We start from the raw sequence: 17,796 nt of genomic DNA, 5'->3' as shown, positions 1-17,796 counted from the left end.
TAGCTAACCTTTACCTAACTGTTTAACTCATCTTAGCCTTTACCTATATGTTTAACTAAAGTTATAATTTACCTTGCTGGTTAACTAACCTTTACCTTGCTGGTTAACTAACCTTTACCTAGCAGGTTAGCTAACCTTTACCTAGTTGTTTAACTAACCTAGCTGATTAACTAACCTTTACCTCGCTGATTAACTAACCTGTTCCTAGCTTTGGCCGTTTTGCTTTCATGCTTTTTGAAAATCTATGTTCGATTTGCCAGCTGCTGCAAAGTGAACCCTGTTTCTACAGTTACTGTCTTGTTTCATTGTGATCTATTGTCTGCTGTTGGTTTTGCCTTCATCTTAAACTTCCGAGAAGTTCCTAAGAATAAAGCCCTATCTGCTAAACATCCATAGTCACATTCTCCAGCAGCAGCATTTGAATAGCTGATTCAACAGTTAACATTACTCTCATGTACACAATGTACACATTTCACATAATGGCACATTCAGACTTCTATTTTGGCTGTTAAAAACAACGACATGCATGGCCTTACATAAACTGTTCTGTATCCTCCATCCTAGCTCTGCTATTTTCTGTTCCTCCATATATTTTATTATCAGTTATCATCTGTTTTCATTTTTTGCATGGTCTCAGAATTACTTAAATACTGTTGTATTACAGCACTAGTATTACTAGAGTTGGTAAATGCTTTAGTACCTTGATACACTATATATACAAAAGTATGTGGACACCTTCAAATTAGTGGATTTTACTATTTCAACCACACCCTTTTGCTGACAGGTGTATTAAAATCGAGCACAGAGCCATGCAATCTCCATTGGTCATTAAAAGATCCCATGACACTTATCGTAAGAGTAGGGGTGTTAACCCCGGTGTCCTGGCTAAATTCCCAATCTGGCCCTCAAACCATCACGGTCACCTAATAATCCCCAGTTTATAATTGGCTCATTCATCCCCCTGTTACTGTTCCCCAGGTTGTTGCTGTAAATGAGAATGTGTTCTCAGTCAACTTACCTGGTAAAATAACGGATACATTAAATAGACAAACATAAGCAGTAGATTGGCCTTACTAAAGWGCTCAGTGACTTTCAACAGGGCACCTTCATAGGATGCCACCTTTACAACAAGTCAGACCGTTGCCCTGGTCAACTAAGTGCTGTTATTGTGAAGTGGAAACTTCGAGGAGCAACAATGGCTCAGCTGTAAAGTGGTAGGCCACACAAGTGGTAGGCCACACACTTCATGAAAGAGCTTCATGAAATGGGTTTCCATGGCTCAGCAGCAACACACAAGCTTAAGATTACCATGCACAATGCCAAGCGTCGGCTGGAGTGGTGGAAAGCTTGCCGCCATTGGACTCTGAAACAGTGGAAACGTGTTCTCTGAAGTGATGAATCACGCTTCACCATCTGGCAGTCCGAGGGACAAATCAGGGTTTGGCGGATGCTAGGAGAACGCTTCCTGCCCCAATGCATAGTGCCAACTTTGGTGGATGAGGAATAATGGTCTGGGGCTGTTTTCATGGTTTAGGCTAGGCCCCTTAGTTCCAGTGAAGGGAAATCTTAACGCTACAGCATGTAATGATTTTCTAGACAATTCTGTCCTTCCAACTTCGTCAACAGTTTGGGGAAGGCCCTTTCCTTGTTCAGCATGACAATGGCCCTGTGCACAAATCGAGGTCCATACAGAAATGGTTTGTCGAGATCGGTGTGTAAGAATTTGACTGGCCAGCATAGCCCTGACCTCAACCATATCAAACTCCTTTGGGATGAATTGGAACGCCGACTGCGAGCCAGGCCTAATCGCCCAACATCAGTGTCCGACCTCACTAATGCTCTTGTGGCTGAATGGAAGCAAGTCCCCTCAGCAATGTTCCAACATCTAGTGGTAAGCCTTCCCAGAGAGTGAAGGTTGTTATAGCAGCAAAGGGGGGACCAACTCCATATTAATATCCATGATTTTGAAATGAGATGTTCGACGAGCAGGTGTCCACATACTTTTGGTCATGTAGTGATACGTCTGTAATGCTGAGGAATTTTGTAGTGTAGTGAAGGTATGGTTTTTGACTGAAACGATGAATGGGTTTAATAAATTTCACAAAAAGTGCAAATTTGATACCTAATCTCACAATAAACAGAGCTCCACATTCTGTACATAAGTCATCAATTCAGTGGGTATATCATTCTCTCTGTTCCCTATTTAGTATGACATGTAAAACACTCAAGATTACATGAATCAGACCTAGCTCTCAGTCGAGAAAAAATTCACAAGGGTGACCATTCACAGTAGCCTAGCTTATGTCAGTTAGCCTTTTACCTCTTGTCTCTATTTCAAATTGATGTGTATCATGTACAATCTTGGTATAGCAATTGTCTGTCAATTAATGCATTACTAGAAAATTTATTTAGTAGCCTAAACTGTATATTCAATTTGATAATGATTTGATAATGATGAACATATTTTGATCTACTGCTGTTTCTGTTTTCTACATTAGCAGATAACCTCAGTCCTAATGTCGTTGCACAGTATTGTTGTAATTCTAAATTAGATTAAGCTATTAATGAGTATGGTAAATGCTTACATACTAATTCAGGAGTCAGTCGTATGTTTCCTTGAATCAGTTACATGTGTTTATTGTGCATGCCTATTGTTTTGTATGTGGTGGTAAACTGCATTCAGATTATTTTTGTTTTCTCCTTCTCACCTATCCACAATGCAATGCTGTCCCCATGACGCACCTCTGCTTGCTGTTACCTGTATGTTAATACGCTTGAATCCCATTGGCCCACTGCCATCATGTGCTCGCTGTCTGCTATTAAAAGACTCAGTCGACTGCCAAAGCAATGAAGCGACCCCTCGAGGCAACTGTAGACCTGGTACTTTGACCTTTCACCTTTTGCTTTGCATGTAGCTATTAATTGTACTGTAGCAACTCACATAATTTAATTTGTCATTTTAGTTTTTATAACTTCTTAAGACTCCTCTAGTATGTGTACAGAATCATTCACCGGCAGTTATCGTTCAGTCATTTAATAGGTGTTAAAGTAACAGTATGAAGTTTTAGCCATTCACTAATTTGATCATAAATACCTTTATTTTGTGATTTAATAGTTGTATACAGTTTTGCTCTACCATTTGGCAATGATTGTAATATTATTTACATACAGTATAAAGCTCACAGCCAGTRATATTATTTACATACAGTATAAAACTCATGTGGATTTTTGAGAGCTACTGTTAAGTGTTTTATCTGTGTTGTGTTAACATGTCCTTTGTCCTCGGCAGGCATTCCCTTATGGCTGCCTGCAGCCCCTTCCAAAGAGACAAGCACTGGAGAAGAGCCACGGGGCCAGCTCCTTCTTCAACCCCAGTATGTTGCACTACCAGCAGGCTCTGGCCAATGCACAGCTCCAGCAGACAGCTGCGTTCTATCCCACAGGTATGATCCATGGCTCCACAGCCCAGTTTTCTGAGGATGATCCATGGCTCCACAGCCCAATTGTCTGAGTATAATCCATGATCGATAGCTATTTTATTTAATCCAGCTCTCTAAATATAATCCATGGCTCCACAGCCCAGCTGTCTGAGTATAATCCATGGCTCCACAGCCCAGCTGTCTGAGTATAATCCATGGCTCCACAGCCCAGCTGTCTGAGTATAATCCATGGTTCCACAGCCCAGCTGTCTGAGTTTAATCCATGGCTCCACAGCCCAGCTGTCTGAGTTTAATCCATGGTTCCACAGCCCAGCTGTCTGAGTATAATCCATGGTTCCACAGCCCAGCTGTCTGAGTATAATNAATCCATGGTTCCACAGCCCAGCTGTCTGAGTTTAATCCATGGTTCCACAGCCCAGCTGTCTGAGTATAATCCATGGTTCCACAGCCCAGCTGTCCCTTTATGACTAATGAGGACTTTATAATTATAATTCACTCCTCAACTGCTAATATTTGGTAGTTATATCTATTTAAGGTGGTTCATTGTGAGTCAGGTGTCTTTCTTTGTTTTTCTGCATTCCTAGCTATGACGAAGTAATGCAACACCTTGTAATTTGAGCTGCTAATTATTTGCAAATGATGCACATTCAATGTCACTGTCACATACGTAATAGTTCAATGTCCTGGCAGTTAGATATATCAGTGCGTCCAGATGACATCATCCAGGTTGGTTGAAGGAGACCTGCTTTAATCAAATGTATCAAATTCAGGCTATTGGCCTACATTGTTGTGATACAGTAAGTACATGGCTAAGTAGAACCCTATATTTATATACCATTATAAACTGGGTCGTTCGAGCCCTGAATGCTGATTTGGCTGACGGCCGTGGTATATCACGGGTATGACACAACATTTATTTTTACTTCTCTAATTACGTCGGTAACCAGTTTATAATAGCAATAAGGCACCTCGGGGGTTGGTGGTATATGGCCACTCCACTTTGCGTCGTGCATAAGAACAGCCCTTAGCCGTGGTATATTGGCCATATATATACCACACCCCCTTGGGCCTTACTGCTTAATTATATCATGAGCTTAGCTCTTTCTCTCAACATGGCCTTCCTCTGACAGCCATAATCAACAGTAACAGMCACTGTGCACTCTTGTTAGATGCTTTATCGCGCTACTAAATTAACTACTGTACTGCCTGGCTGCCCTAGCACTGATTCCCATGTCAGTCGACAGGAGCTATTTTCTTATGCAAGTCTCATCTACACCCTACACTTAAACCCACACACCATACTTCTAACACGCATCGGTTGTCATGTGCTTGTATCTGTGTATGCTCACCAAGCTAAATAACCCTTGGTTTCCATTGAAGGGTTAATGTCTGACTTGTATTTGGTTTTTGAATGTGTAAAAGCATGCTGAAAACTAGCTAACCTGTTTTTTTTCTCCCTCATTTTCCTCTACTCACTTCCCACTGCAAAATCACACAGGGTCCGTGTTTTGCATGTCTCCTGCTCCCGGCGTTGGTAGGTCCCTTGTTTCTTTTTTCTGATATCACCTCTAATGACTGGAGAATATGGGTGGAATGTTCTCTCTGTTGGTTTCAAATTAATTTCCTGTTATTCCAATGTTCTCTTGGATAAATATTCTCTGGGGCAGGGGGTAAAGGTGTTTTATATACGTTAGGAACCAGTACATTTTTAAATCACCTGTGGGAAAGTCTATTTATAACAAGTTTTTTTCTCGGTTAGCCATGTCCGTGACAAAGCTCTGGCCTTTATTTTATACTCTTCGCCATCACTGATTGGCCTACTTTTTTTCTTATGATTATTTAGTTTATTTGTTTTGTGTCTGTTGTTCTCTGCAGTGATAATCATACCGTTGTAGATAATACAAGTATTCAAAATATGTGACATCAGTTACGAGCGCTGCTGGTTGATATTTATAGTTCTTTACTGCTCTGTGGATTAGGATCAGTTTGATCAGTTTCCCAGAGATTTTATTGGACATGTCTTGGTCTTTCCATATCAAATTGCTTTCCTCTATTTGTATGAAAAGGGAAGTTATTTCTAACACAGCAGTGAAGATACCATCCTAATGAGGATATATGCTATAAGCAAAACATCATTTTTCCATGTCGTAATTGGAAGCATTTAGTTTCAAATTGTCTTCTCTGGGAATCAGACAAATACCTGACAAATTTCCTGACATGTTACTTAAAACAGCTTTCCTCCATTATTTTTCCAATGCTTTCTTGCTTTGCACTGTGATTGTATAACCCTTTGCACTATGATTGCATGACCCTTTGCACTGTGATTGCATGCCATCTGCTGGTCTAACCTAGGGATCCTGAGTGGCGCAGCGGTCTAAGGCACTGCATCGCAGTGCTAGAGGCGTCACTACAGACCCGGGTTTGATCCTGGGCTGTATCACAACCGGCCGTGATCGGGAGTCCCATAGGGCGGCGCACAATTGGCCCAGCGTCGTCCCGGTTAGGGGAGGGTTTGGCCGGGGGAGGCCGTCATTGTAAATAAGAATTTGTTCTTAACTGACTTGCCTAGTTAAACAAAATAAATATATTTAAAAAAAAAAAAAGTTAAATAAAGGTTACATTAAAATAAAAACCTAATGATGGCTTGCTGCTGATGATGTTGTACTGTATTCACCATGCGAAGAAGAAATAGACTAAACGTTGCTATGGTTACCATAATGCTCCAGCTACCTGTTCATTGCTTCCATGGTTCCCTTCCTGAAAAAGTACCCATGATGTACAGTGCTACGCCTGCTACTGTCTCTGCAGCAACTACTCCTGCCACAAGTGTTCCCTACGCAGCAACGGCACCAGCCAATCAGGTTTGCTCCTTTTTCTAAAGCTTTCTTTCATGAATCCCTGAGCTCTGAATAAGTGCTGGTCATGACATCATCAAGGCTCTCCTGCCTGTTGCCTTGCTTATTAGCAAGCTTGACTAGAATTATTCTACATGCTGTATTAAATATAGTAATGACAAAAAGCACTTAGAGAGCTCTCATCTGCAAATAGTAGTTTGTTGTGCGTTGCAGAACTTCCTTAATAGTTTTTTATTTAGTGACAATTGATTTTTTTTAAATGCAGGTGTTTCTATAATTCTGTCAAGTGAGAGAGAAAAAAATAAGCTATAGATAAGCCTATGGGTTGAACCAGCCTAAATTAGCCCCTCAGACTAAAGAGACCAATTGAATGAATTAAAGCTTAGAATTTGCTGTTATTATCACAAGAAGGACTTGTGTGTGTGTGTGTGTGAGAGAGAGAGGGCTGGGCGTTATGGACAAAATATATCACTGTATTTTTTTTCTAAGTCGGACTGTATTCGATGGTAATTTTATGTTTTTGAATAATAAAAGTTAATTTGCTTCATGAATAGTGCGTGACCCTAGGGTGGCAACACATACATTATTAAGTGATTTGAATGGGTTTTCAGCCATTCTGATTGTTTGATACAGTTCAATTCAATGTCAATCAAAAATAATTGTTGACATTTTCATAAATTTCTGCATTTCTTGTACTCATTTGAGATCATTTCCACACAATGGGCTGGACGATATGGGCAATGTTCCAATTGTGATTTTACTTGTGATTTAGGGCAAAACATTTGGGTGAACTTTTGAAATCATGGAAATAGAATGACTATTCTAATTCTGTAGTTAGAATATAATAGTGGGCACTTTGAATACAGTGTTGTTTGAGATGACAATTAATTAAAATGCCAGGGAGGAGTTATTGTGACAGGGTAGGAACCAACGTGTTGGTCAGTGTTTCCTAGGGGACCCTATACTATTTGGTTACATATCGAATGTATTCTCTTAGCTACTTCATGTAGTGAACATATTCATGCTTCCTGTTGCACAAACAACATGCTGATTTAGGTGTACACCATCACCGGTATTATCAGGCTAACAAGATTTAGGCCCAAATTGCTAAGAAAAGACAAACTAGTTGTTTCAAGAGGTAAGAAACACAAACTAATAGTGTAGTTATAGAATGTTAGTGGATTTATATTAAGAAGCAAAGTGAAAACAGCCTTGATGTGGTTTAGTGGATGGTATACCCACTTATTTTTCAGTGGGCGTTGCGTATACTCACTTCTTAATCCCCACTGATACGTATCAAAGTAGTGTAGTGGAGGGATTTGATGTATAAATACATTTTGCAAACTCCATCTCATGTGCTAGAGAAACACTGCTAATCAAACAGTAGTGCTATGTGCCTGCACACTTCAATTAAAGGGGAACTACTCTCAGAAATCAAAATGTATTAGATTTTACTTGGACCGCAAAAGTGGTCTCCCTGATGTGGTTTAAGCATTGTTATGGACTTAGAATATACCATTTTGTTGCTTAAAAAATAAATAAAAAAAATAAAAAAGGTCTGACTTTGAAAACGAAAATCTGAAAAAATTCGGGTAAAAATCTGAACCTGTGAATTTCTGACTCAGTTTATCTGTTTCAATAGTAGGCCTACTATTATCCTACTGAACAGTACAGCTTGGGTTGGCCTGATTGTGAAAGACCAATATRGGCTTCATCATTTTAGATCATTCAGAGTGTATGTCACTGCTTCTCATAGAATGATTCACACGGTGTGCCTTTCCTTGGCCCGAACGGGCCATTCGGCAAAAATTGTGGCAAAATTAGAGTATACCACTTCTCAAGGCATCGCTACACCACTGGTTGTCATCAACAGTGTTGCATGTGCTGCATTGACCATGAAGACTGAACGCAAGTGTCTCGTGGTCGAGCAACAACAAATGCGCTCCTTGAGTACCAGGGGGCGGGGGCTAGGTCTGTGTGGAAACTGGTATGGAGAGAGATGACTCGAGTAGCGAAAGTAAACTATAAAAATGGACGTTACACACAGCGTATCCCATTTAACAAACCAAACGTTCAAATACCGTTATAGAAAGTAAAGTAAAAACCCAAACCGGTCCTGCATCAATACCGATATATAGTACAATACGGTATACCGCCCAGCCCTAGTGTGTGTGTGTGTGTGTGTGTGTGTGTGTGTGTGTGTGTGTGTGTGTGTGTGTGTGTGTGTGTGTGTGTGTGTGTGTGTGTACGTGTTTGTGAGAAGGCTGTCACATTCGCCTGTGACTTTCCTGTGTTGCCTCTTTTAGACACTTCCACTTGGGGAAGGTCAGATTCTGGGAGAACATTAAAACATACACATACTTGCAAACCACCAGCCTTGTCCTGAAGCTTATTCTGCTGGATGTTTTGGTATTTTATTTCACCCAGGTTGTTAACATGGAATATACACTGAATGTATAAAACATTAGGAACACCTGCTCTTTCCATGACATAGACTGACCACGTGAATCCAGGTGAAAGCTATGATCCCTTATTGATGTCACTTGTTAAATCCACTTCAATCAGTGTAGATGAAAGGGAGGAGACGGGTTAAAGAAGGATTAGAAAGCCTGAGACAGTAGAGACATGTATTGTGTATGTGTGCTATTCCAATATTAGCAAGGTGTTCCTAATGTTTGGTATACTCACTCAGTGTATGTGTCTGTCTCCCGAGTGGCACAGTTATCTAAGGCACTGCATCTCAGTGCAAGAGGTGTCACTGCAGTCCCTGGTTCGAATCCAGGCTGCATCACATCTGGCTGTGATTGGGGCGGCGCACAATTGGAACAGAGTCATCTGGGTTTGGCGCGGGTAGGCTGTCATTGAAAATAAGAGTTTGTTCTTAACTGACTTGCCTAGTTGAATAAAATGAATATACAAAAAAAATCTCTAGCTAGGCTATACATCCTTTTTTWAAACTTTCTCTGATTTCAATTAGTTTTTGTTGAGATTTGCAACATTTTAGTTTGCGCTTTTGTTGTCTATTTTATTTTTATTTTCAATGTTATTACAATAACCTGGGTATGTAGACTACTGCCTCAGCTCTGAATCTTATCTGAAAGATGTCTCAACTCAACAGAATTATGTTTGTTTTACATGCAGGATTTAAATGTATATTTTACCCACGGTTTTCTTTGTTTCGTCAGCATTGTTTGATTATACTGGTCACAGTTTTGCTACTGTTCTACTTCTGCAGATAAGAACCCTTTTTCTTTCATCATTTCCTGCCATGAATCTTGTACAGAACTGCATCAGTACTGTTTTTATCTTCCAAAAACTCACTGGCACTGTTACTTGGACCTAAGGGCAATCGGTAACATGATGTCTCAATCTGCTCCTAAAACAGATCATCCTCAAGTAACTAACAGGAAAGGAACAGAGTGTCAAGACGCTGCCCTTAGAGATCCCAAACAGCCCGTCTGTAAATACTACATTTGCTCCACAAGAGAACTACAGCAACCTGCATGCTGAGAAGAAGATTAGAGGCAATGTATAACATTGAGCTATGGTAAAATATATATATATACTGATGATATACCAGTGTTGCTAGGACTACTACCATTACTGATATGTAAATGACTGATTTTATTATATGTATACACACATGATTGGGGATTCTGAAAATGTAATTGTAAAGGTATTCAACAATTACTTTTTTTATGACCTTTTTAATGTTTTGCTAAAACTACACAACACTCACCGAAATCAAACTTTTTTTTTTTTTTTTTTTTTTGCAGAAATGATTGTGCATCTAAGTGTTTGATTCCTTTTATTTAAAACACAGACTGTTGAAAAGCTCTCTTGTTTTTACTACCCCATATACAAATGTACACTTGGCCTGTGCATCAGGCCGGAAGGAGTGCTCTTGTTGTTCTTGTAAAGGATGAATGTGACAGAGGATGGGATAGTCTGTTGTTTATCTGATGGTTGTTCTCTGATTATAGGATCACTGCTCCCCCTCCCGGTGTGCCTTGGTCCCTTTATGATGAAGGAATAAGACATGATAATAGCAGAACATTGAATTCTACCTTATGGTGGCCAAATGGCAGTGATTATAATCAGCCACTAATTCCAGAATTGATAATGAATCTAGCGATCACTGGTTCCAAGTGTCTGTTTGCGCTGCACTGTTTGCGTTATGTCTATTGGGCCTTGAGTATTTTAGCATTCATCCAAGAAACACCATCTACCAGATGTGCCAATGACCTAGCAGAGTGATTTGGTGGGCTGAAAATAATCCACCTTAGAAGAACTGAAAGGCTGAGTAAGAGTTTGGTGAGCTATTAGACATTTAAAGGGTTAGGTAGTTATACTCCGAGGCCACAGACATTAAAACAAAGGTACGTGTGGTGATCTTTGTTAAAAAGGCTTACTTACACATGATGGGAGGTCACTTGTTAATCTGGTCTTATTCTAACTGTAGAAGTGCCTAAAGTAATGTATATAACATGCATCTTGAAAAGGCTCTGTGTGAAAAAATATTCCACATTAAATAGAAAACCCTCACAATTTCTCAAAACACTCCACAGTCTCACAATAATCACTTCTGGAAGAAAATGAACACCTGTTTTGTGTGATGTGAATTCAGTGCATTGGTACTCTTTGTACAGTGGGTTAGTTTTTACTGCTTTAACTTTTCATTTGATCATTGACTTTTATTTTATTTTAAATGTCAATATCTGACAGATCTGAACATGACTGCTTTGGCATGATGTTCAGTGAGGGTTCATTATGTAACATGGTTTAGCTTCATGCTTAATGAGTTGAACGTTTTTTGCGACTAAAAAAAGTGATTGGAGATGAGATTAGAAAACCGGATATGTATCGTAATTCTATGTTGCTAACTCATTCTTCTCTTTATACAGCTGTCTTTATCATATCCTCACGTTTACTGCATTGATATCATAGTCTAACATCTTTCAAGTAGAATGTATCACAATACATGTTTTAGTGGTAGGACGTGGTCACATTACAAATGTAATGAAACTCATATAACTCTACATATGTTATTGTCAAAGCTTCATTGTATTTACAAACTGGTCTATAAAACTAGCACTTACAAAACACAAGACAGATTTATCCACCAGTGCAAAGTCTATACCTGTTATTTACAGTAGGGTATAGAAGACTACTGAAGCCAGTTATTTACAGAAGGATATAAAAGACAAAAATAAAGGAAAAAATATTGAACTATTTACATTTTATCTACACGTACCATTATTTTACCTTTTTGCTCAAACTTGTATGTTTTATTTGCTCTTGAAATAACATTTAAAAACTTCACACAGGTGCAAACTGTTACCCAGTCTTTCATTCTCCCCTTTTCATTTTGTGTGTGAGTGAAATCTGTAGGTGTAAAAAAAAAAAAAAAAAATCTCAACAGTTTCAAGGAGATTTTTTCCATGATGTTTGATCAATTCAGACAATCAACAGTGAAGTCTCCTTTACGCATGTCCTTACCATCTTTGTCCTTTTCATCACCTTTTTTTTTTWAATTTAACATTTTCAAAAAAGTTAATTTTTATGTAATGTTTGATGGAAATAAATGGAATATACTTAGTTTTATTTGTTTAACATTGTTCAATAACTAATGTTGTATTCTATTTAAAAATGAATGTAATTTATTAAGCTGAGCTTTGCTCTGCTGGTGGTTCCTCAAAGGACCTGTCCTGTCACGTTAGCCTATGAAAAACCGTCTGTGATCAGGGATGGAATGTTGGAGCTACCAATGGCAAGCTTCCACATCTCATCCTTGTCACTGCCTTGTCACTTATACAGGACAACACACTGCAGTACGAGCAAGGTTGTAGAATTGCTTTTACTATGTATAAAAACAGTTTATTGTATAGGTCACAGTCTACCAAAAAATAAACATTTAAGTAAATGTACTTTTCATTGTAGTACAGTATCATTTCATAACTATATTAATTTGTCTCCTAAAGTTGCAATTACGGAAGCTCTGTATTTTTGGAAATTATGTAATTGTTACGCTTTTCTAGAGCACTGCAACACACTAGATTGTATTGCCGGAATCTAAACATTTCCTATTTTATGGCAAAAACAATATTTTCACTATCATGTTGCCTTGGTATCACAGTACTATATTAATTTTGCATTTGACAGCCTACCCATGGCATTTACATACCCATTAATACATGCTCTAATCGTTCTATTCCACCAGATAAAAAGTGTCCCTGGACTCATACAGACGAGAGAAAACTCAAAAACGCACTTTTGTTAAACATATAGTCGTGGGTATGGCTAATGTGGCAGTGATTGTCCTAAATTATGTCAATTGTTGACCGAAAGCGTCTTTCACAAGAAAAAAAATGTTTCTATGAAAATGTTTATTTCAATGTTAATTTCAACTTGATTTTTGCTAAATGTTTTGAATGTTATTATAGCTAGATAAATCTGCACCTGGAAGTCAGTTGAGATTTTAGACCACCCAATCAAAAGAGTTGGACAGTCAGAATGTGTTCACTTTTACTGACCCAATAGTAACAGGATTCCTTAGCACTTTGTGAACAGTTGGTAAACTGATCTGAGCAGACTAGCTTATTAGTGATCTTTGCCTTGCCTTTTGATGTATTGTTCTTAAGTTGTTATGTGTTAGGACTCATTAAATATAAGGATTGTAATTAGTCTTATTGCAATTTGTGAAATATGCTGTTTTAATTCTCACTACAGTACATTTTCATTTTGAGGTCAAAATGGTAGATTGTAAAGAGTGCAGTCAAATATTTCACTGAGAAAAGCTTGATGATGAGAAAACTGACAGGTGCCATTCTGAATGGTGGTGCTACAGTTACTGCAGGGTTATGTTTAAACTGCTGTGCTGGTTCACATATGGTTCCATCTGTAGTGCCGTACTCTAGAACAGAGGGGAAAACCCTTACTAATTTTGAATCTGTTCATGTGGCAATTTTAAATGTTTTATTTGTGCTCATTTATGTTATATACAGTAGTTTTGGTAAATGCTAAATTGTGTAAAATCTAATGTTAAAAAAATAAATAAAAGTTTAAGTAAATGGCAAGTTTCTGATTCCTTTGTTTTGGTGATTCACATAGGAAATAATAAGCCTATTTATTTGGGGTATTTTATATAAGCAGAGGACATTGTTTCACAAGCCCCAAATAATGAAATGCTCTATCTCAGGAATTCAATGTACATGTTAGGTTTATTAGTCTTATCCCATTTCCTATGACAAAAAAAACATGAATTATTGGGTATTTTTGGATGAATATGCTAAATTGTTGCCATTTGTATCGAATAGTCTGTCTATGCACATCTGCATCTGATAACACAACTTTGCAGATATTACAAAGACATTGACTTATCCAAATGCATCCACATCCTACTGTCTAGTTATTTATAGTCCTCTATACAGTCTAGTCCAAGATGGTGTTTTGCTAGCCTCCACTTTCACATTGTACTGCTGTTTGTTTGAAACGCAGCTACTTTTTTGATGCATGTACACGGCTGGTAGCGTTACCATCGCAACAGCATCCAGGCGCACAATCCTTGTCTTGGATATACATCCTCAAGCTGCTTCTGTGATTGGATGAGCGCCCCGAGGATGTCACTTGGCTACCGAATGATGAGAAATTGAACACATGAACGGAAATACAGTCCTTGAATTTTACTGGCCGTTTCCGTGTGGCATTCAGATAGCCATGAGTGAGGTTTACAGCAAATAAAGGTAGCCATTGGGCTCTTGGTACATATTTCTAGTGGCGAAGACCCGTTTCCTTTTCGTTGGTACGGAAGCCGAGAGAAGACTGGTTGGTTACGCGGCGGCGGTGGGTCTCCACCCGAGAGTATGGCGGCCAGGATTGTATTGGTGAGCGCATAAGGAACGGGAAGAGATGGTGAAAATAATCAAAGAAGAACGCTTGTATTATTAACTTTTAAAATAGGATTTATTTATCAACATTTGTTGAGTTAATACGCGACAGTCTTCTTGCAGAATCCATCATCAGGAGCCGTCCTGTTTTTTCTCCAATGTCTTCGCTGGAGCAAGTTTTGTATTTATGATCCATAGAATGGTAAGCGAAGCAGATGAAAAACCGCACGTTTCACATTGTCCCGCGTTTTGATAGCTTGTAATGCACATTTTGAAGTTGCAATAGTTTGGATGCAAATTGTCACGTCTGGAATGCCTGGGGGAATTTCTACAATGAAATCCATCTTCGGTCAGCAAGGCTTTGTGCTCTGCTTTTGTATTTGCCATTGCTGAACGGTGGTAAGGAAGGCAATATTTTTTATATCCGTTCAAAATGGAACACGAATAAATGCCATTTGCGCGGGGATATTCTACTCTGTCTCGCGGAGAGTGATAGCTTTCGACAATCTCTTGAAATCATCAACTAACAAGGGAGCAATGCGCGAGTACAAAGTGGTGGTCCTTGGCAGCGGTGGGGTCGGGAAATCCGCCCTCACCGTTCAGTTTGTCACCGGGACTTTTATTGAGAAATACGACCCGACCATAGAGGATTTTTACCGCAAAGAAATCGAGGTGGATTCCTCACCCTCTGTTCTGGAGATTCTTGACACTGCTGGTACTGAACAGTTCGCATCCATGCGGGACCTTTACATCAAAAATGGCCAAGGCTTCATACTGGTCTACAGTCTTGTCAACCAGCAGAGCTTCCAAGACATCAAACCAATGAGGGACCAGATCATCAGAGTGAAAAGGTGGGTGGTTTTGGATCAAATTCATGTAATATGGAAGGCCTACAGTAGGCCTATTTCTCATTGTAAACATGCATAGATGTAAATGAATGATAATGCCTGGTTGTATTTTCCCACTGATAGCCGACAACTCATCTGTCACATTGACAGAAAACATAATTAATATCTCAAATGGTACTACACAATCTATGAAGGAGCACCTTTGTGCAGAGTAGACACAAAAATGACACTACTTTTGAGGATGTGGCCTGTGATGATACAACACGCAGAACCACTGCCTACTCTGGCCTATTGAAGCATGGTATAGCCTACTGCTGCAAACCCATTGGGCACAGACGTCAATTGAACGTCTATTCTACGTTGGTTCAACGTAATTTCATTGAAATGATGCGGAAACAGCATTGTTTCAACCAGTATGTGCCCAGTGGGTAATCTCTTCAAGTGGCGCTGTATCATACAACACTAGCCTATCATCTCTCTGAAGGCAGTTCAACCGGGTTCTTCAACAATATAAATGATATAGCCTATTTAGCATAGTTTTTACGACATGTTTGTGTCTTATATTGTATGGTAGGAGGCATATGGTTGGGCATCTTCTATTTTTCCCCTATAGCTCTACAGCCATTTTAGTAAGGCCATGCTGTTATTTCTCCTCTGTTAGACTTTACTGTACTACTGAACTACACCAGGCCCTGGCCATCAGTAGATCTGAGACCAGTTTCCCCTGCACTTATTTACAGTGGAGATAGTGTCTGGCTGGCGGGCTTTCTGTCTGTCTGTCTGACTGGCTACCTCAAATGCAGGTCTGCTCTGTGTGTTTGATGGGCTGTCCATAAAACTGTATGCTGGATGAGCCTGGATGCTGCAACCCCAGTGAAATAGACAGTTGGAATACCCAGGAGTCACAGCTCCAGTGGCTCTGCAGAGAGAGACAGAGGCCTGATTCTAACAGACCCTCAAAATGGCAAGAGTCACAACGTTTGGAGGATCACACTGGGCCTGTTTCTGAAGAGAGGAAGTTATGTTTTTAATTAGTGACGCAATCTGTTTGGAAGGAACGAAACAGAACAGGCAGGACTCATGCGTGTGAAAAGCACTGATCAGCACTGTCATTATATGGGTGCTCCAGGCCATCTTTAGTGTCCGCATGTATTGTCCTTACATTGTCCTTACATGTTTATAATCATGCTACAATAATGAGACATGCTATATATACGACTCGGTTATCCCTTAGCTTAGCAAAGTAATTCATAAAGGCAGAGTGTGCAGTGGCCTAATTTGTGGCAGACTTACAGTCACACAAGAAATGAGTCATCCACTCTCAAGACCTGGTTAAAACCTTATACAAATGCACTCACCATATGAATGCCATAGTATCGTCAAACCTGGGCTACATTCACATGTTGGTGTTTCCCTCTTCTAGAGTTGGTGTGAAGTGGGGATTCAGCCTGCACTGAGCTGTGGCGCTGGGTGCATCACTCATTGTAGGTGTCAGTGTATCTGACAGGGTGAACGGAGGGAGTCTGATGACCTACAAGAGACGAGTCTCTCTGCCCACCRAGAAGCCTCTCAGTGGAGGAGTCTGATGAGCTACAAGAGACGAGTCTCTCTGCCCACCGAGAAGCCTCTCAATGGAGGAGTCTGATGAGCTACAAAGAGACGAGGCTCTCTGCCCACCGAAGATCCCCAATGGATGGAGTCTGATGAGCTACAAGAGACGAGCTCTCTGCCCACCAGAAGCCTCTCAATGGAGGAGTCTGATGAGCTACGAGACGAGTCTCTCTGCCCACCGAGAAGCCTCTCATGGAGGAGTCTGATGAGCTACAAAGAGACGAGGCTCTCTGCCCACCGAGAAGCTTCTCAATGGAGGAGTCTGATGAGCTACAAAGAGACGAGGCTTCTGCCCACCGAGAAAGCCTCTCAATGGAGGAGTTGATGAGCTACAAAGAGACGAGTCTTCTGCCCACCGAGAAGCCTCTGCAATGGAGGAGTCTGATGAGCTACAAAGAGACGAGGCTCTCTGCCCACCGAGAAGCCTCTCAATGGAGGAGTCTTGAGAGCTACAAAGAGACGAGGCTCTCTGCCCACCGAGAAGCCTCTCAATGGAGGAGTCTGATGAGCTACAAAGAGACAAGGCTTTCTGCCCACCGAGAAGCCTCTCATGGAGGAGTCTGATGAGCTACGGAGACGAGCTCTCTGCCACCGAGAAGCCTCTCAATGGAGGAGTCTGATGAGCTACAAAGAGACGAGGCTCTCTGCCCACCGAGAAGCCTCTCAATGGAGGAGTCTGATGAGCTACAAGAGACGAGGCTCTCTGCCCACCGAGAAGCCTCTCAATGGAGGAGTCTGATAGCTACAAAGAGACGAGGCTCTCTGCCCACCGAGAAGCCTCTCAATGGAGGAGTCTGATGAGCTACAAGAGACGAGGCTCTCTGCCCACCGAGAAGCCTCTCAATGGAGGAGTCTGATGAGCTACAAAGAGACGAGGCTCTCTGCCCACCGAGAACCTCTCAATGGAGGAGTCTGATGATGGCTACAAAGAGACGAGGCTCTCTGCCCACCGAGAAGCCTCTCAATGGAGGAGTCTGATGAGCTACAAAGAGACGAGGCTCTCTGCCCACCGAGAAGCCTTTCAATGGAGAACTAGATTAACTTCTTATGGCTGCAAGGGCAGTATTGAGTAGCTTGGATGAAAGGTGCACAGACGTGCCCAGAGTAAACGGCCTGCTCCTCAGTCATAGTTGCTAAAATATGCATATTATTATTA

General features: G+C 40.4%; 2 protein-coding genes across 9 annotated transcripts in view; both read left to right on the top strand.

The window, feature by feature from the left end:
• LOC112071547 (muscleblind-like protein 2a) overlaps positions 1–13,365 on the top strand; it is a 43,794-nt gene extending 30,429 nt beyond the window's left edge. The window contains exons 6-10 of one of the 8 annotated variants that reach the window (XR_011475888.1): positions 2,827–2,880; positions 3,290–3,443; positions 4,939–4,974; positions 6,167–6,301; positions 9,681–13,365. Coding sequence is in view for 7 of the 8 variants with exons in the window: in XM_024138989.2 (XP_023994757.1) it covers positions 2,827–2,880; positions 3,290–3,443; positions 4,939–4,974; positions 9,681–9,805 (369 nt within the window). In the remaining variant the exon portion in view is untranslated. The remainder of the gene's footprint in view (positions 1–2,826; positions 2,881–3,289; positions 3,444–4,938; positions 4,975–6,166; positions 6,302–9,680) is intronic. The other 7 variants (XM_024138989.2, XM_024138990.2, XM_024138993.2 and 4 more) reach the window with 7 other exon arrangements.
• A 450-nt stretch (positions 13,366–13,815) lies between these two features.
• LOC112071548 (ras-related protein Rap-2a-like) lies at positions 13,816–16,615 on the top strand. The gene is made up of 2 exons (XM_024138995.2): positions 13,816–15,032; positions 16,537–16,615. Exons 1-2 carry the CDS (start codon positions 14,719–14,721, stop codon positions 16,613–16,615), a joined length of 393 nt encoding a protein of 130 aa, XP_023994763.1. The 5' UTR covers positions 13,816–14,718.
• The last annotated feature ends 1,181 nt before the right edge of the window (positions 16,616–17,796 follow it).

This window comes from Salvelinus sp. IW2-2015, unplaced genomic scaffold (assembly GCF_002910315.2).
Source record: "Salvelinus sp. IW2-2015 unplaced genomic scaffold, ASM291031v2 Un_scaffold1637, whole genome shotgun sequence".
NCBI lineage: Eukaryota > Metazoa > Chordata > Actinopteri > Salmoniformes > Salmonidae > Salvelinus > Salvelinus sp. IW2-2015.
The sequence above is the reverse complement of the archived record's forward strand: the minus strand, read 5'-3'. Positions and strand labels throughout refer to the sequence as shown.